We start from the raw sequence: 19,879 nt of genomic DNA on the forward strand, positions 1-19,879 counted from the left end.
TTACTATCATAATACATGTTTTGGTGCCTAGACTTTGTTCTTGTTTTTTTAAAGCATGAGGATGGTCGAACTTGTTGATTAAGTGTGGCTTTTTTTGAATCCAGCCAGCAGCCTCCCCACACATGCGATCTGTTTGAAACATGACATTTTACATTCAGCTCTTCCAAAAAACGTGTCGCTGCCTGTTGCGACCAGGGCAAACCTTGCTCGCTACCTGATCACGGGCCGACGCCCCAGGCATAGCAAGCGGAAGACAGGGGAGTGGCTTCCGCTTGCGATTTTCAGCATAGATTTTTACAGTTCTATTAACTTTTTTTTCCAGAAAAAAATCTGTGATATAGTGAAGCCGCATATATATATATATATATATATATATATATATATATATATATATATATATATATATATATATATATATATATATATATATATATATATATATATATATATATATATATATATATATATATATATATATATATATATATATATATATATATATATATATATATATATATATATATATATATATATATATATATATATATATATATATATATATATATATATATATATATATAGATATAGATATAGATATATATATATATATATATATATATATATATATATATATATATATATATATATATATATATATATATATATATATATATATATATATATATATATATATATATATATATATTCTTTTAACAACCTTATTCTGTTTAAATTAACATCATTCAACATTACTATACCTAATCCACATCATTTGATTCATTACGTGCTACAGTTTTTTGACCAGTATGAATGCATGAGCATTCTCACGCGATTTCTGAAGACCATATTCGAGTATTGCAGTTTAAGATTGTCAAAAAATAAACTGGTATTTTATGCAGAAGATGCTAAAAAATAAAATCCCAAAAAGGTAAAGCTGTGTCAGCCTGACTTTCTGTCTGACAAGAGGTTCTTATCTAGTTTCCCCCGGTACAGGGGTATGTGGAGTATCGCATTTTGCAACTCAAGACACCCAAACTATTACAAGTCCCAATAAAAATATAGAGATAACACAAGGAGCCATGGAATTGCTACAGCTGAAATGGTACGGCGATGTGGGCCGTTTGGTCATTTTTAAAGAACCTAATGTCAGACAGGTGAGTTTTTTTTCCCATTAGGATTTAACTCAAATGACATATAATTTATTTTTTTACATACATTGATAGATTTGCATACATAGTTCAGACATAGTTGGTATAGTTTTATAAGTTCTTATATAATTTCATATTTCTGTCATTACTGTAAGCGTTGTCCGACCACCAACTGTCATAAACTTTACAAAAGCTTTTGAAAAGATAAACAAGCCTCGGATGGCGGAATGTGAAGCGCTGTGCCTATGGCGTAAGTAAATTGGATATATCAGTTTATCTGAGGCAAATTTCCCTTTGGTTAGCAGAGCTTTGTGTGCATTTGGTAATGGTAATTTTAGAAGTAGTAATGTTATCCATCCTAGGGTTCGTGGCTTTGCCATTGGCAGCTTTTTATATTAATTCTCCAAATCAAAATTGTTCATGAAAATGTCAAAATTCACACTGAAACAAGCGGAAGACACTTCCCTGTCTTATGTTTGCCAGTCAGAAAAATTGCGGGAGACATGGACGGGAGTGACTGTCAATCAAGTAAATGGCAGGGAGTGGACTAGTCGGCCGGGAGCCTCACTGAGGGTGGATTTTTTTCAAAAATGCCAACCCCGGGAGATTTTATGGCAGATACCGTTGCCTTTAACCAAAAATATAGCTCAACAATAGAACAATATGACAATGTGCATTAATATGTACGCACCCCTCAGACAACCCCCGTCCACACACACACACACACACACACACACACACACACACACACACACACACACACACACACACACATCCCCACACAAAACCTGGAATGCTGCCATCCAGATTCTGAGGAGAGTTACTAAGGTCTACCTGTCCATCCCCCACAACGGCTGTAGGGAGGGCCCTGGGTGGTGTGCAGGGAGTATGCAGAGGGAGTGTGTGTATATATACTGTTTTTGTCAAGAAGCTGCTTAAACATCAAAGGAGAGGTAGCTTGGTTGAAGAGTGGAGTGGGGGGCACATGACTCCACTTTCAAAGAAAGTCTGCGTCTTCTTTGTGCCTTGTATTGACATCCCCATCTGGGTGGTCACATGAGTTTGAATGTTCATCAAAGCATATGACTGAAGTCACAGCAAATATTTGGGATCTAGCAGGGTTAATTACAAGCAACTTTATTTGACTTAAGGACATTATCATAAAGTCTTTATGATTGAACATATTTCAGGTCAGGATGGTGGGGAAACAGGTTGCAGACATGCTGAACTGCAGCAAAGATTTTCTTATAGTGAAAAAAAGACAATGGCAAAAGGTTATCTGGCATTTAAGCGGAGGAAATTAAGACAAGAGATGTTCGAGATAAGTGAAATGGGTTTTTGTGGAATGAATAATTTGCAAAGGTGATTTAATGATTACCTCAGGGTCTGCACTTTGGCTTCTATATAGTATGTGGAGCAGCACAAGTGGAATAAGTGGAAGGTTTGGTATGACATCTTAGGAATCCTTTGTCTCAGGTATTCTCTTTCTTGTGTATCCAAAAAGACTTTTATGCCATAAAATGAGACTTGCCAAGTCACTTGCACTCTTATGGACAATCTCAGTCTCAAGTTACTTGCTTCAAATCAACCTTCGAAATAAAACTAAAAAGTATTTACTTAGTAAATTACTATTTATAGATACTTGAAATTTTGAACCTTGAGTCCTGGTAGATGAATGGTTAGCATGTTGGCCTTTCAGTGCTGAGGTCGATGGCTCAATTACACGTTTAGACCTTCCTGTGTGGAGTTTTGGATGTTCTCCCTGGTCTTGTGAGGGATTTCTCCCACATCCCAAAAACATGCATTGTAGGCTGATTGCACACTAATTTTTCACAAGCTGTAAGTGTGAGTGTGATTGGTTGTCCTTCCCCTGTGCCCTCAGATTGTCTGGCCACCAATTCAGGGTGTGTCCCCTGCCTACTGCCCACAGCTGGCTGGGATAGGCTACAGCACCCCCCGAAACCCTTGTGATAATAAGCGGTGCAACAAGTCAATGAATGAATATTGAATCTTAAATCAATACAAAACATAAATAAAAACATTGTGTCAAGTACAATTATGCCAACCTGGGACTTCATAAGTTTTGGTTATTCCTGATGAACGCAGTGTCAGAATAGATACTTATTGTGTTAAGATGTCACAGCGTGTCTTGGAACGAACAAGTTGTCACACTAGAGGACCAGAGCATGCCTGATCATCGCGTATTACCACGAAGAGCTGATGTCATTGGGAGGTGAGACACTAATGGTGAGAAGGCACTTCGTATTATAACAGTGTCTGTCTGCTCTGCCCGAATTTACACATTCACTATAATTAATCTGGAAAAATAAGTTTCAATAATTATTTTGTCTGCGTGGGGCAGAATAACAGAGGATTGGGCGTCCCTTCTTGGTTGTCTTATCTGTCAAGCTTTAGCAGTAGCCCGGCTGGACGGTTTGAAAACCCACTGGCTGTAATGAATACATAACCCTGTCAGGGTAGTGAATGTGACAACAAAGTTCCAGTCAAGTTCTATTTGGTTCACAGTGCTCCTGCTCTCACTTTAGTTGTTTGCCGAATACCTGAGGCAACAAAAAACCTGCTACGTATGAGCACCGACAGTGGGGTATATGCTTACATTCTATGCTATGGAGTATCTTTTTTTTACAAGAGGAAGACCAAAGCGGCGCCAGGCCGTGGGCTCACAGCCATTGCGTCTCGCGGGAGCACATTTTGAATAGAAGTGATGGGCAGGTAGAACAAAATGAGGGGAAGGTAATAGTGCTCAGGAGAGGTGACGTGTACAGTCATTCTGCATTTGTTTGTGTTTTACAAGATGTCACTCAGCCAAAGGGGTAAGCCATTCTGGCGTGGCCACCAGGTAAATGGTAAGTGTGGATGTGAGACAACCATAGAAAGCAGTCAGTCATTGGAAGTCACATTCCAGGTTCAAGGGCCATGCAGGGGTAAGGAGTTCACATGACAAAACAGTTTTTGCCCTTAGCAGTGAGCCAAATTGCTTTGTTAATTAGACCAGAAAGTTGCAAAATGATAGGAATGGGCAAATCTTCAATGTCATTCCCATACTAGGTGTGTAATAGAAAACTAGATGCAATTTCGGTTTGGTTAATTTTCGGTACAAAAACGCATTTTTTTAACCACTTCATTCTCATTAGGGCCGCGGGGGGTGCAGCAGCCTGTCCCAGAAGACACCGGGCCAGAGGCGGGAGACACCCTGAATCGGTCGCCAGCCGATCGCAGGGCACAAGGATACAGACAACCATGCACACTTGCACCCATACCTACGGGTAATTTCGAGTGTCCAATCAGCCGCCAGCCGCATAGACGTCCAGCCTAATAGTAGTGAAATTTGAGAGTCTTCTAGCTCTGACTTAACACTTGCATGTGCAAAACAACACTCAATCAGAGCCCTGAGTGTCCAACACCTAAGGCCCATAAGCGGAAACCCCTTGTGACTTTGGACCCGCAAATAGCACTTAGCTTTTTGGGCATTTTGTAACTTAACTATGTAATCTTAGAACAAAATGTTCTCATTGACACCTTTGATAACCTGAATATTTCATAAGTAGAGTCAGTAGAAGTACTACATATATACTATAATATACTATATTTGGTATACCTGCATATGTATATGAATATATATATATATATATATATATATATATATATATATATATATATATATATATATATATATATATATATATATATATATATATATATATATATATATATATATATACATACATACATACATACATATTATATACTATATTCAGTATACCTGCATATGTATATCAATATACACATATGTAAATAAATATAATTCTTTCCCCACCTACTTAACTATGTAATCTTAGAACAAAATGTTCTCATTGACACCTTTGATAACCTGAATATTTCATAAGTAGAGTCAGTAGAAGTACTACATATATACTATAATATACTATATTTGGTATACCTGCATATGTATATGAATATATATATATATATATATATATATATATATATATATATATATATATATATATATATATATATATATATATATATATATATATATATATATATATATATATATATATATTATATATATATATATATATATATATATATATATATATATATATATATATATATATATATATATATATATATATATATATATATATATATATATATATATATATATATATATATATATATATATATATATATACATACATACAAATTATATACTATATTCAGTATACCTGCATATGTATATCAATATACACATATGTAAATAAATATAATTCTTTCCCCACCAATTAGTGGAAGTTATGTCTTAAAATACCATAACAAACTCAATATACATTAATATTATTTTTATTATAGCCTTGCCTAGGCTGTATTATTGCGCTGCAAGCCCCTCCCATTTAAAATGGCTTCAGCCTTCCCAGTTAAGACAAAATTGACTTCTTAAATCCACACTATTAACAATTTCTGTGATCCTTCCTCCTGTATTGTGTACATTTCTCCACGAATAAAGGATTATCTCATAAATTAGACAAAGTTGTCTAAAAGGAGAACCTTGAGTGCAAATCCCAGACACCTTTAAACATGATCTTGCGGCCCAAGTGACCATAGAAAATTGGGCAACTTGGGAGGGGGAGGCTGTGGAGATGAGTGTGGCTTTTTTAAGCACAAGTGTAAACGTCATTAGAGAAGCTAATGGAGGGAAGAAGGTGGGAAAAAAGGGAAACTCACTCCAGCAGAGGTATTTACCCAACGCCTGAAGCAGAAAGGCAAACAGCCTCGGTAATCACAGAGAAAGAGAATGCGGAAAAGAAAAAAAAATGATGGGGAGGAAGTCAAAGCGAGGAAGACATCCAGTCTGATTATGGCTTCAACATGTTTTGAACAATCCAAATCATTTTAAACATCCGCACGTTGGGGCAGTAACGCTTGTCACTCCCTCCTGTTCTCCTAATAGGCCTAATCCTGGCAAGCTTTTCGCTAAAAGCTTGGCATATCTCCCCCTGCGGCGACGCCCAAGGGCACGAAAGGCAATACTTCCACAGCAGCTGCACAATTGGCGGACCGGCCTGCTTCAAAGAGATTCTGGGCCACGACGAGCCTCGGCGGTGCCGCTCCCCTGTCGCCGCCGAGGTGACGCGTGTCACGCTGACATGCTGAGGTTTTGTTTAGGCCGCTGGATTTTCTGTTCCTAAAGCCGCTCGCTGCCCTGTGGTTTGCCCCTCACCTTTTGACCGCAAACGCCACTTGTGACGTTGATCATATACGTGAAGTCACGTTCAAAATTTACCATCCAGTCCTGGACAACAAACCAGATCTTCTTCAAGTCATGATTACATGACAAAAGTTTTTATTTGAGCTTTGATTATAGAATTTAATGCAAATTCCCAATTATTTTATGAAACTCGGTTATGTCAAGTATTTTAGGGTCTCGTTAGTCATGAAATGCAAAGGTGTGGGTGTATGTCAAACCAAACTTTTGACTAGAATGTAAGCTCAACCAAAGCCTTGCATTTCTGAAGAAACAACCTATTGGAGTCTGAGCTGACATTTGGACTGTTTTTTCAAGGTCAAAAGAATGTTTTTTCTCTATTAGGTAAACATGGAGCCTATGAAATGAAAAACTAAAATATTTTCTTTGATTGCAAAAGTCAGATTTTTACATTAGTCTATAAGAGTGGTGTCACACTTATCATATTTTTTGTTTCCTTCAAGAGGCCAACTAGTCCGCTAGCCCACACACGCCTTGTATTATTGCAAAGACACAACAAAATAAATAATACCCAGGACTCAAGAATGTTACTGCATTTCAGCAAAATAAAAAAATAATATTTAGTTAAAAAATACAAATAAAATAGTAGTCAGACAAACACGAGACAGATTTCAATTCGACAACATCATCATCATCAACATTATCATCCTGTTACTTGTTTTATAATTAGCAGCCGTGTTCTGTTCAGCAACTATTTCCAGGCGGGTTGGAAACAACTGTATTCTCCCTGTGTCTGCATCGGTTTTCTCCGCGTATTCTGTCTTCCTCCTACATCCCAAAAAGCACGCATGTTAAATTGATTAAATGCTCTAAATTGGATCATGAGTGTGAATGGTGGTCAATCAATAAGGGCGCCTTGCTATTGGCGGGCAACCAATTCAACGTATACCCCGCCTATTGCCCTGAGTTAACTGGAATAAGCTCCAGCACCCCCTGACCCTCGTTAGAATAAGCAATATAGAAGATGACTGAATGAGAATAAGAACTAATGGGTGATGGTTATTGGTTTCTACCAATGAGGTGTCCCTTTTTTTCCTAGGGAGTTGACAGCCCTATTTATAACCCTGTTTCTTGAGCATGTAAACGAGGGGTATCAAACTAATTCCACAAAAGGCTAGGAGCATCCTGGATTTCCTTCCAAACCAATACAGACAGACAGTTTAGCCAGTGAATTAACTTCTAAAGAAAGCAACACCTTACTGCAATAGAGTTAGTTTGATACCAGCGATGTATAGATAATTCCAATCATCAAAAACCACCAAGTTGATGACTTTTAAAAAAAATCATTGCGTCAAAAATTCAGAAATGACAATAGAAAATATTGTTTTAAGTAAACCTGCATTTCTACACGATAACAATATTAATCAGTGTTTCTTGTTTCTATCAATAGAACCAGAATGATAAGTCGTTACAGCTCTACTAATTGTTATTGGCATCGCTATTGACATAATTGTTCAACTGAAACGTTTGGAGTACACAGACAATCTCGAGCGGACCACCGCCCATGTGGTCAACTTTCAACAAACAGCTGTCAAAGACTGTTGACGTCGAGATCCTTTAAAGTTGCTGTCAGATTCACATAGAGGCCGCAGACCTCGACAGAAAGGAAAGGTCAAACCGAACGTCCCCTATACTTCTTAGCAGCCTCATTCGCCCGTCACATACTCACACACGGGTTGTCTGTCACCTCCAAGACGAGGCCATGACATCTCGGACACACCTCAGCAGGCAGCCGCTGTCGTTTGTCTCGCTCCACCTGTGACAGGTTGACACGGTGGCAAGTCACGAGTCAATGGCGATCAGAGCATAAACGCTCCACGACCTCTGAGATGGATCCGGTGTCGTTATCACAAAAAAAAAAAAAAAAACTCGATAGAGGTATGCTTCTACGTACAAGTGAATTCATTCATTCATTTTCTCAACCACTGGGGTCCTGGGTTCTAATCCAGGTCAGTCCACCTGACTTCGGGTCAGAAGCAGGGGACACCCTGAACCGATGGCCAGCCAATTGCATGGCACAAGGAGATGGACATCCATTCATGCTGACACTCATATCTAGGAGCAATTTAGAGAGTCCAACCATCCTACTATGCATGTCTTTGGAATGTGGGAGGAGACCGGAAGAAACCCACGCAGGCCTGGGTAGAAAATGCAGACCCCACACAGGTGGACTGACCTGGATTAGACCCCAGGACCTCAAATCTGTGAGGCCGACGTGCTAACCATTCAAGCCGCCGGGCCAGGCTACGTACAAGTAAATAAACATTTTTTTCCAGTATCGTGACTACTTGCTAACTTTGATCTATCATATTAAAAGTAATTAACTGCCATTGACAGCAATAGACAACCAATACATTTCAACTAGAAATTAATGATCATTGTTTGTCTTTCCAGTGCAAATTTAGTCAGTTCAGAGTCATTGTTGACCTAAAAAGTGACTAAATCTTAATTTTTGAGCTTCATAATAGGAAATATAGTCTTTTTAGTTTTAGTTTTGTATTAGACGGGAGGGGGGTTTAAATGTACTCACCCTCCACCCCCTCTATTACAAATTTTTTTAAAAGGGTGAGCTAAATATTATGATTTCTGTCATCGATGAATTTTGATTGTCATTATAATTATTCAATGCCCAGCCTTCCTAGTTCAAATAGATTGGACGTTTAGAGCCCTAAGTGGCAACTAATATTAAAATAACTCTTGATTTCCTGAATGATCCGAGAAGTAACTGCTGAGTAACAGACAAATAAAAACACAACCTTGACATTGACTTATTCATCTCCACTCAAGTGAAGAACTTAAACCCACACAAGAGTGAATTTTGGAGTTATATTCGGCATAAAACCAGAACAACTATTACTATTACTACTCGTGGGTCAAGTCATGTCTTGTCAGTAGTGGTAGCCTCTTTCCATTGGAGCTGACAGCTGGGAGCAACAGAGGGGCTGTTGCTGCCGGGCCCCCGTGTTAAACACGCTTGGCCTGCAGTTAAGCCCTTTTAAAAGAGTGCATAGGTTCACTTTTCGCATTTTCACTATTAATCCTTAGCAATGCCAGACACTGTTAACAGGGCAATGGTTAAAGTAAAACGTAGGGAGTTGGAAAAAAGAAGCACGCGGGAATAAGAAATGATTGCCGCTTTCCTGACCTATTCAAGTCCCTGCTCATTTTACAGCATCTGGGCTTTTGTTGCTTTCGTGTAAGGACGGAGCGTACAGTACATCACAAAGATTATGTCAATCATCATTAGTCTCAAGTTTTGAGCGGTGATATTTTGTTTCGCTCAATTGTGCGGGTGCAGATTCACAAAGCTGACAAACAATTGCTACCGAATCAGCTCTTTTTCAACCTGTATGTTTTTTCAAGTTTTTCTTGTTTGGTTGCTTTATGACATAATTTTACAGTTTGAGCTGGATCAATTATCAGGAACCACGTGAAGATATATACGACCCCAAATGTATTGGGATTGAGTTTTTAAGTGACCATGCAAAGCTCAAATGACAAACCAAGGCCATCAAATGTGGGCTAGTCCCGGATCTGATTTTACTTGTATTTCACTTCCCTAACCGAATATAAACTAAGAACGGACAATATCATTAGTGCCGCCTCAATCCAATACTCGGTATCAGTATAAGTGCCCAGTACGGCTATTTGGAGTATTAGACAGTATCGTATTTGGTTACAAAAATCGGATCTTATCCAGTATTTATTCAGGGGTGTTTTCAGCAAAAAAAATATGTCTATTGTGTACATCCCTTTGAGTAAAAAAAACAAAAAAAAGCTTTGTGCAATATTTGTAAACATAGCCTTTCTAGATTAGATACAACCAGTGCTCACTTTAATACAAAAATATGATTCATTTAGATTGGAGTCACCCAACATAATTTAGTGTTTGCTTTTTTTCCTTAATTAAAATAAATTGTATAATTGAGTTGTAATATAGCTTTTGATTTTTGCACTATTTGGGATTCATATATTTATTATTTGAAGTATTTTAATAATCTGGTTATAGCAAAGAAATGTTGTTATGAATGGTTATTTTTTTAACCAAAATAAAAATGAAATATGTAACAGTATTTATGCATTTCACTTAACATTCTCATGTGATTGGTATTGAATCATATTGATATCTGCAAAAAAATTGAGGGGGGAATCAGAATTTAAAAACTGCTATATTTTGGATGTTCACGTGCATTCCCATGGCCACAAATTTGTTGGATTTTGAGAAATGTTGTTAACACAATAACAGAAGAACTGGAGCAGAATTATTTTAAGGACAATGAAGTCCTTCAATTAAAAAAATCGAATGAAAAGACAGCCTTATAGTTAAAAATCTTGCCTAATGATTTCCCATAAGAGTGGAAGCAGTTATCATTTTTCACCAAGTAGTTTAATTTGGTTCAAATTTCAAGTTTATTAATTTTCTGGCCACACGACTTGCCAATCCTTTTAATTTATACATGTAGAAACGTGTAGTTTTGTCCACCTAATGCCATAAGTTTCAATGCTAACTGGCACTAGTACCCCCCACCCCCTAAAATTAAGGTCATATAGGCGGCTCAACATCCCAAACAGCCTTACTGTTGTCACGGCAACAAGCGGCTATCCTAGCTAACATCTGCTGCGCGACCTCGGACTGCCCGGAACGGGCCTTAATCCCCGCACGGAGTTGTGTTGTGGGGGAAAACATTCTTTCCTTTCTGGGGAGGCAGACATACGGGACAGGCAGTGTTGCTGCTAACCTGCAGGCGAACGGATCCCACAGTGTTGTCTGTGGCGTGGCCCCCATACACCCACCACCTCTTCAACCCAACATTATGGCTGTGCAGAGGGGTGTGACAGCCAGCTTTCGCCAGAGTTGCCATCGGCGGTCCAGTTGGATAGATTTGTGCTCCGGGGTTAATGAAAGGTCTGGTCTTGGTGTTGGTACAGCAAAACAACATCATTTTAATTTAGATTTAAAAAAAAAAAAAAACTATATGTAGCTGAGCCACACAGCCTTCAGCAAGTATTCTAAAGGAATGTACTGCTGTTGTCAGCAGTGAGAAAAGTGACAAAGATATGATTGAGCATTACTGAGAATTGTTTTATATCGAACTTAAGGCATACTAACTAGTTGGACAAATAGTAGTTGTTGGATACAACAGCATGTGGCAATTTGGTGTCCCTTATTGGCCACGAAAACGGTGAAAGCTCCTAAAAAATAATTATCAAGAGCCTGTGAGGTCTAAAATTACAAGTTGGCATATCCAAAATAAGCAGAGCTTCCCTAATATCCTGATAGCATCTTCTCGGAGAAGAAATGAAGATGGTACTCTGTCAATCAGTCCATCGGCGGCTATGAAATATGCATTTGTCTTAATATGGAGTTTGATTCCATCAAAAGCCATTTCACGGACCATTTGGTTATGCAAACGCCGCTGGGAGACAGACAGCAAGAGAGAGGGAGTGTGGTCGAGGCTCACTCGGAAGATGAAACACAGCTCCAGCATGCTAAAATGTGTGCGTATTTGTATTAGATTTAATTGAATAGTTCTGCATCAGTGCCAAGAGGTTACTTGTCGTGTTCGCAAAGGCCTGTGTTCTCTACAATCATTGACGTGGATGCACTTTTCCTTCAAAAATATAAACAGAACATACAATCCTTAGCAAAAGTGCTCTGGTTTCACCCAAATATATAGTAAGACCAACTTGAACCTTCTCAAAGACCGACAACAAATTAGATGACTTTATTGGTAAAAAAAAAAATATATAAAAATCATCCATTTTACTTTTTTTTTCTCTGCTCTGGGGTTCTGGGTTCAAATCCAGGTCGCGTCCACCTGTGTGGAGTGTGCATGTTCTCCCTGGGCCTGCGTGGGTTTCTTTTGGGTACTCCGGTTTCCTCCCACATTCCAAAAGCATGCATGGTAGGCTGATTGGACACTCTAAATTGCCCCTAGTAATGGGTTTGAGCACGAATGGTTGTCCGTTGACCTTCTTGTGCCCTGCAATCGGCAAGCCACCGATTCAGGGTGTCCCGTGCCTCTGGCCCGGAGTTAGCTGGGATAGGCTCCAGCTACACCGGCGACCCTAATGAGGATAAAACGGTTCAGAAAAAAGGAGAATTTTCTGGATTTTTTTTGTCCTTTGGGGGTGGGCAATGGGTGTAAGACAACAGTCAGTATAGTTATCAACATGGGTCCACCTTAAACAATTGTAAAATAAGACTTAACAGCTAAGTTGTAATTTCCTATTATAATTTGGCCCAAACCTATAGCTCTCAATGTAATTGCCGACTGGTGCTCTAGGTACAGCATGGAAAGTGCAGTAATATTTGATTATTCAACTTTGGGGGGTTTGGTAACGATAGTATTTTGTCATATGCCAAATTTCCAACATGTCTACTTTACTTAAAGACAGTTAAAAGGACATTTTAAAACCAAACCTGCCCCATATCTCTCTTGGTCCACTCCTCACCATTTCATAAAGAGTATTTGTACAAAATCTTGTTTTTGTGAAATTTAGACGAATATAAAAAATAGCAATGAAAACCTAATATCACTAGCAAAGGTCACTACAGTGGCAGCCGCTTTAGGACATGTTTCCTCAGTCCACCAATTACAAGGCTTCTTTAAAACAGATAGAAGTGGAAGCAGCATTAAAAATACAACCCAATTCAACTTAACTGTATTAAAAATGGCAACAAATCTTTTAGAATTACTTACTTTAATTCCCATTAACACCAACATAAAAAGTCCGGCTGTCTTACAGGCCTTTAAAGCTTAATTACCCATCAACAACAGCAGATCTTCTATTACTAGAAGTTCATTGTGGTCCTGCACTGACACCTAGTGGGACATACCGTGGGAATGTCAGGCCAATTTTAACACTAGAGCAACTGTGCGACAGTGCACATAAGTCATTCATTTTAGACAGGTACATGACAGTAATACCAAGACACACTATGTTACAAGAAAGTGGCAACTGCAATCTGCTCATATCAGCCGGAATACTGCAAGACCATAGTCTACCGGAGCAGATAAAAAGGTGATGTTCGGTGTCCTCCCAGTTAAGCAGTATCTATTCCACAGCTTTCGTCATGACGGAGGTGTCGCTCAGGTGAGCCGTTTAGGACCAAGTGGAGAAGCAGAATAGGATAGGCGATAAACAGAAGAAAGGGGAGAGAAGGAGGCAGGTGAACGGACAGAGGGGGCAAAGAGGGAGGAAGTGGAATGAGGGAAGTCAAGCGAGTGATGTTCCAGAACCCTTGGTTAAACTTTTCACTGTGTCACTTCTGATTGGCTACACAAGACAAAGAAGACAGCTTGCTGATTATTTTCACAATGAAGAGGAGCACCGCACCAGTGTGGAAATGGAACACCAAATGAATCCATGTTAATATTTCTATTTTGGAGACAAAACTAAATTAAATCATAATCTCATTATTTTACAAAATGAAACGATCATTTTAAAAGGTGACATTTATGAGAGGGCAGCCCGGTGGATGAGTGGTTAGCATGTCGAGAGACTTGGGTTCAAATCCAGGTCGGTCCACCGGAATGTGGGTTTTCGCCCGCGTTCCAAAGACATGAATGGTAGGCTGATTGGACACTCTAAATTGCCCCGAGGTATGAGTGTGAACGTGGATGGTTGTCTGTTTCCTTGTGCCCTGCGATTGGCTGGCCACCAGTTCAGGGTGTTGTCCCCCGCCTCTGGTCCAAAGTCAGCTGGGATAGGCTCCAGCACCCCCTGGAACTTTAGTGATGATAAAGGGGGTTCAGAAAAGACATGAGACATTTATGAGAAATTACCATTTTTCTGTTATGGTATCAACACATGTTGCATGGGTTTGAAATATATGCATTCCCAATTAAAAATAGAGGTTAACAGTATATTCAATATTTGTGAGAAAAGTTTGATAAAGACTTTTTTTGCTATAAAGCATCCTCATTTTAGGGTAGTTTCGGGGTGCTGGAAACTATCCCAGCTCTGAGGGGGTTTTATATGCTTGGGGGGAGTACGTAGAAACCAGAGTACCTGGAGAAGACCCACACAGGACCAGGGAGAACATGCAAACTCCACACAGTCTTGGATGTGAACCCAGGACTCCAGAACTGTGAGACCGACCCGGTAACCATTCATTTTCTCTATTTATGTGTGACTAAAAAAATAACACAGAGGAAATAAAAAACTTTGCACTCAGAAAGTGGTACCCAGTTAGAATTTCAAATCAACTCACAGTAAAGAAGTATCATCATTCCTCAGTGCCTCAAATCAATCACGGTCCGACTTGTTTCATTGTTCAATTTCAATGTCGTCGGCGTCAAACATCCTTCGTAAACCTGTAATTTAAACCACGTGAACATATTGCAGTGTTCCGATTTAGCTATTTAAAACAGGACAGACATCGCTGGTTACTATGGATTAGCGCACATGCTGCTAAATGCTAAGTGTGGTCGCTCCATTGGCGTCGCTAGGCAACAAGGCGTGTTGACCAGCTCGTCTTTTATTTTACAGAAAAAACAGTAATCGTCGCTTTGGCGGCAATACTTACAAAGTGAAACTGGGGAACTTCAAGAGCTGTATGGCGTAGCGTAAATTGCCTTTTTAAATTATTTACGTAAGATCATTCTCACGAAGCAAACAACTTGTGCTTGCTAGCGGGACTATAAAACTACACTTCCCACTTTGCTCCAGGACACGTAACTCCAACTCTCGCGATGTCACGCGGCTTTCTTGCGACTTACTGAGCTCAAGTTGGCACTTGCTTAACAGCAACCGAGAACATGGTGAGTATTTCACATGCTTTTAATACACTAGCTTTTTCTTATTCTCCTCAAAACGAATTAGAGTGCATTTTTCCCTTTTGTGATTCGATTCCTATTTTCAAAAAGATTAATTTTCAAAATGAAACTCGAATTACTTTCCTTATGTAACACTAATCGGGCAACGGCGGCGGCCATATTACAAGTTATGTCCTGACAGAAAGTTGGTATCAAACTATAACTTGCAAATTTAATGTAAATTGTTGCGGTTAAATTGGCGTTCCCTTTGGCCAAACATATGCACGCGAAAGCTCCCCCCGTCTGTATTTTACGTAACCTGATTTAAATTAATCCTGTATACTTAGACGAGAATGTCAACCAGTTCGAATGTACCATCTCGTACCTGGCTGTCTGCCTGCCTGCCTACCTGCCCGACCTGTCTACCCTTGTATGTGAAATCAATGCTAATTGTACTAACTCCTCTGTTCTCTGCCGTGTTCCCCCTTTACAGTCTGAGCCAATTAGAGTTCTGGTGACTGGAGCTGCAGGGCAGATTGCCTACTCACTCTTGTTCAGCATTGCTAAAGGAGATGTCTTTGGCAAAGATCAGGTAAAGGAGTCTGTTTTCTCACGCATAAGCCCTTTATCCTTTTAGGCGGTGTCCTGAGATGAACACACCTGTCAGAAAATGGCCATGTGGGTGCCTTTTGAAAAGCTAAATTAATCAGCTTGCTCAGGCGAAGTTTGACCTTGAGGCTGGTGAAATAGATCTAGTGCCACTACTTTAAACTGTCAATCAAAACCATTTGAATAACATGGTCCAATTGGTCTAACTCAGTGGTTTCCAGATGGACCAAAGTAGTTTGGACCTGATGTTATTCATGTTCAATGTGTTACCTGTTTTCCATGCCAGCCAATCACGCTGCTCCTCCTCGACATTTCACCAATGATGCCCGTCCTGGAAGGAGTGGTCATGGAGTTGCAAGACTGCGCCCTCCCTCTTCTAAAAGGTAACCATTCAACACTTGTTGGTTGCAACTGACAGCGATAGCTGCCTATTTCAACTGGGAAAATAATGTTATCACACACACACACATGGGCAGTATTGCCTATACAATGATCAAAAAGTATATTTATTAAATATTACAGCTATTAATTAATTGATTAATTTTTATACATATATAATAAATTTGTCTTTTAATATGCCTATCGCTGTAATATTGAATAAACATACGTTTTGATCATTGTATAGGCAATACTGCCAACCGCCGGTTAAAAAGGCCCCTCCGCAGACATTATATGGGAGATGTAATACCTGCCTAGGTCCCCAGATGGCGCAAGAACCCGTTCTAACAGGGCCAGGGGATATAATCTACAATCTTTTACAAAACCCAGACCTCTCCAAATAGCCTTCAGCAAGTTTATAGGTAAAATAAAAAAAAAGTTACTCCAGAGAAACGTTAGCAAGGCAGACGCTCACCTGAGTCCGCCGAGGAGCGCTATCCTCACTCTCAATTGTTTGGTTAATCTTATAATGAAGAATCAAAATTTTTAAGTATGATGCTGAATTAGACTTTAAGGATTTACAATTGACCAGGTTTCCATACCATATGTTGTGAATAAATATTTTGCCATGACGACGTGTTTAGCATTTGTCAGTTACCAGTCAATCCTTGATGTGAGCTGGAAAAAAAGTGGGAAAAAATGTATACCAATTCTTTGGCACAAATTATAGGTGTGCGTTATACACAGGTGCATGTTATACTCGACTAAATACAGTAGTTTAGATAGGTTGCAGTACAATGGTTTAACCACTGATGTTAGATCATGCTTCTGTAATTGTGTGCTCTAATATTGAAGTCAAACTGATTTTTTTCTGCCTTCTCAGAAATTGTGGCCACTGACAATGTGGAAGTGGCCTTCAAGGACTTGGATGCTGCCATCTTGGTAGGATCAATGCCCAGGAGGGAGGGTATGGAAAGGAAGGACTTGCTGAAAGCCAATGTGGCCATCTTTCAAACTCAGGGAACGGCCTTGGATAAGTATGCCAAGAAGACTGTCAAGGTAATATCAGCAGGAGTGCTAGGATATCGTTCTTTGGAAGTGTGACACGGCGGAAATTGACTGGGATGCTTCCAGGTTCTGGTGGTGGGAAACCCGGCCAACACCAACTGTCTGATTGCAATGAAATCAGCTCCCTCCATCCCCAAAGAGAACTTCTCGTGCCTCACCCGCCTGGACCACAACAGAGCACGCTCTCAGGTAGGTTTCTACTTTTTGTCAATGGCAATAAATGTTCATATTTAATAAGTGGCTATTGGTCCACATGCCTGTCCCATAGGTTGCAATGCGCTGCGGTGTCCCTGCCACCAATGTGAAGAATGTGATCATTTGGGGCAACCATTCATCCACGCAATACCCTGACGTACACCACTGCAAGGTCAATGTGACAGGCAGCGAAGTTGCTTGTTACGAGGCAGTCAAAGATGAGGCTTGGCTTAAAGGCGACTTCATCACTGTGAGCAAACTCTTGTTGCGACTTTTACAATTTTCTGTGACTGAAATCCTGAATCATGTGGTTTAATTCTTTTCAAGTTTATAAAATCTGCCTACTGGTTAAAGTGATCTAAAATATCATTTTTTTGTGACAAAATGAGCAAGGAAAAATTCATTCCCTTTCCCAAACCTCCTCTGTGTTGCAATGCCACAGACTGTGCAGCAGAGAGGAGCGGCTGTCATCAAGGCCAGGAAGTTGTCCAGCGCCATGTCTGCAGCCAAAGCCATCTGTGACCACATGAGAGACATCTGGTTCGGTACCCCGGAGGTGAATGTTCTATTGCAACCATTATTGCACTGATTTTTCCCATGTGAGAGATGTCACGCAGTATTTAAAATATTTGTTTTTTCCTTCAGGGTGAGTTCATTTCCATGGGTGTGTACTCCTCAGGCAACACTTACAAAGTACCGAGTGACCTCATCTACTCTTTCCCTGTCCAAATTAAGGTAAGCATGCCTACTAACTCACACAGTTTTTACACCATTAAATAATTATTTCAGATAGTTAAAGACTTTAACCCTTTATAAGAAAAGGGAATATTGTCGTTATCTTAAAAACAATACTTATACTCTTAAATACCTGGTGTTTAAATGTTTTTATAATTATATTTATTTAATGATCACAATTTGTTTAATTCATCTACTCTTTCCCTGCCCAAATCAAGGCAAGCATGCCTAATTAGCTCACAGATTTTACACCAGTAATAAAGGAATTATTTCAGATTGTTGAACACTTTATCCATTTATAAGCCCAGTGAATATTTTTGGTATATTAAAGACAATACTTGTACTCCAAATACGTGTTTTAAAAAAAAAATCTTAACATTTTTTAAATATATGATTTAAAAACTAAATTAAATGAAACCAAGAAAAATTGAAAGCCAGTCCAGTTATATCATTCTGTAAATCTTAATTCTCTTGTTTTGAAATTTAATAGTATTCAATAGGACCCCCGCGATCCTAGTGAGGGTAAAGTGGTTCAGAAAATTAATGAATGAATTTAGGTTCAATTCATTTACACTGGGAACATTATTTATTCTTAACTGGTATTGACAGCACTATATAAAATAAAATTAACCATTAAAAAGTAACTGATTACATTAATAATAATTAAATAATATGCTATCTGCTGCCCGGTGCAGTGGTCCTTTCGTCTGGGTTCAGTGTTGGCTGTGTGGGTTCGATTCCCACTGTCGTGGTTTGATTGTGGGTGGGTATCTGTCTGTATGTGCTATGGCTTACTGGCGACCGGTTTAGGGTGTAGTCCGTCTTTTGTCTAGTCAGACCTTGACAGGGTTTAGCATTGGAATAAGAATGAGGTGTTGAAAATGAGTGAATAAATATGATTTTAACTTCATTAGAACAAATCCTGGAAAATAGTGGAGGGACTGGCCATCAATGACTTCTCCAAAGCAAAGATGGAGGCCACAGCCACAGAGCTGATAGAGGAGAGGGACACTGCAATGGAGTTCTTGGCTAAGTGACTACCTGTAGCAGCCCGTCTGTGAATAGCCACTCCCTTCAACATCTTGTATGTTTATTTTCGGAAAAACTGAAAGGCTTTAGTACTGTAATGAATCACAAAGGCACATAGCTGTCGTTGTTGTAGGTCACAAATACACATTTCCGTGTTTTTTTGTTTTGTTTTTTTGGGCGGGGGGCATTCAAAATTTAATATTCTTTCCTTGTAGAGGAGCAAGCATCATGTTGACCCTAAAACTGCTGTAACAACTTTACATTTTACTCATAACCGATTACGAGGCTATACGAGCCTTTGATCCGTCTATTTTGTTGCCACCAGCCAAGTGTTACTGGTGTGGAGAAACACTTGAATCCAATGATTCATGCTGTAAAAATAAAACTGTTGAACAATGTTGGTCTGGGTTGTTTCATTTTTGTCATTTTCCTATGACTTAATCAAGTGAACGTAATTTTAAAAAGGTATGTTCAAAATTTCACTTCAGGGGCACATTCTCAGATAATGAATGAGGTTCTGGTCTTTCAAGTGTGGTCTCTTTCAAAAGATGATTTATTGTCTAACTTCAGTGCACGTGAAAGACAAATTCTGCACGAACTTGACATGCCAAGTCAGGTACTGTACTGGAATGGCCTCTGAAGACACGACCCTAATGAAATAGATA

At 39.2% G+C, this 19,879-nt stretch overlaps 2 protein-coding genes across 3 annotated transcripts in view; one reads left to right on the forward strand and one right to left on the reverse strand.

Annotated features, from left to right (window-relative positions):
* The window catches only part of wdpcp (WD repeat containing planar cell polarity effector), a 66,310-nt gene extending 50,937 nt beyond the window's left edge, over nucleotides 1-15,373 (reverse strand). The window contains exons 1-2 of the mRNA XM_077730424.1: nucleotides 14,972-15,373; nucleotides 14,657-14,759 (exon numbers count right to left, since the gene is read on the reverse strand). The gene's annotated coding sequence lies outside the window, so the exon portion shown is untranslated. The remainder of the gene's footprint in view (nucleotides 1-14,656; nucleotides 14,760-14,971) is intronic.
* Nucleotides 15,107-19,614, forward strand: mdh1ab (malate dehydrogenase 1Ab, NAD (soluble)). Of its 2 annotated transcripts, none has more exons than XM_077730431.1 (9): nucleotides 15,107-15,206; nucleotides 15,694-15,792; nucleotides 16,096-16,192; nucleotides 17,071-17,246; nucleotides 17,322-17,444; nucleotides 17,524-17,700; nucleotides 17,893-18,006; nucleotides 18,096-18,185; nucleotides 19,100-19,614. In XM_077730431.1, the coding sequence occupies exons 1-9, from the start codon at nucleotides 15,204-15,206 to the stop codon at nucleotides 19,220-19,222; spliced, it is 1,002 nt and encodes a 333-aa protein (XP_077586557.1). In that variant the 5' UTR covers nucleotides 15,107-15,203; the 3' UTR covers nucleotides 19,223-19,614. The 2 variants fall into 2 exon arrangements, with proteins under 2 accessions (XP_077586557.1, XP_077586556.1); XM_077730430.1 differs by lacking the exon at nucleotides 15,107-15,206 and adding an exon at nucleotides 15,259-15,387.
* Nucleotides 19,615-19,879: the final 265 nt, after the last annotated feature.

Source organism: Stigmatopora nigra, chromosome 12, assembly GCF_051989575.1.
Source record: "Stigmatopora nigra isolate UIUO_SnigA chromosome 12, RoL_Snig_1.1, whole genome shotgun sequence".
NCBI classification, from domain to species: Eukaryota; Metazoa; Chordata; class Actinopteri; order Syngnathiformes; family Syngnathidae; genus Stigmatopora; species Stigmatopora nigra.

What these genes read in the sequence shown, in the direction of transcription:
- mdh1ab (XM_077730430.1), top strand. Translation starts at nt 15,325, where the DNA reads ATGAAACTCGAATTACTTTCCTTATGTAACACTAATCGGGCAACGGCG. An exon ending in ATGTCTTTGGCAAAGATCAG is followed by an intron (nt 15,793 to 16,095) that starts GTAAAGGAGTCT and finishes TTTCCATGCCAG; the next exon opens with CCAATCACGCTGCTCCTCCT. An exon ending in CTTTCCCTGTCCAAATTAAG is followed by an intron (nt 18,186 to 19,099) that starts GTAAGCATGCCT and finishes TAACTTCATTAG; the next exon opens with AACAAATCCTGGAAAATAGT.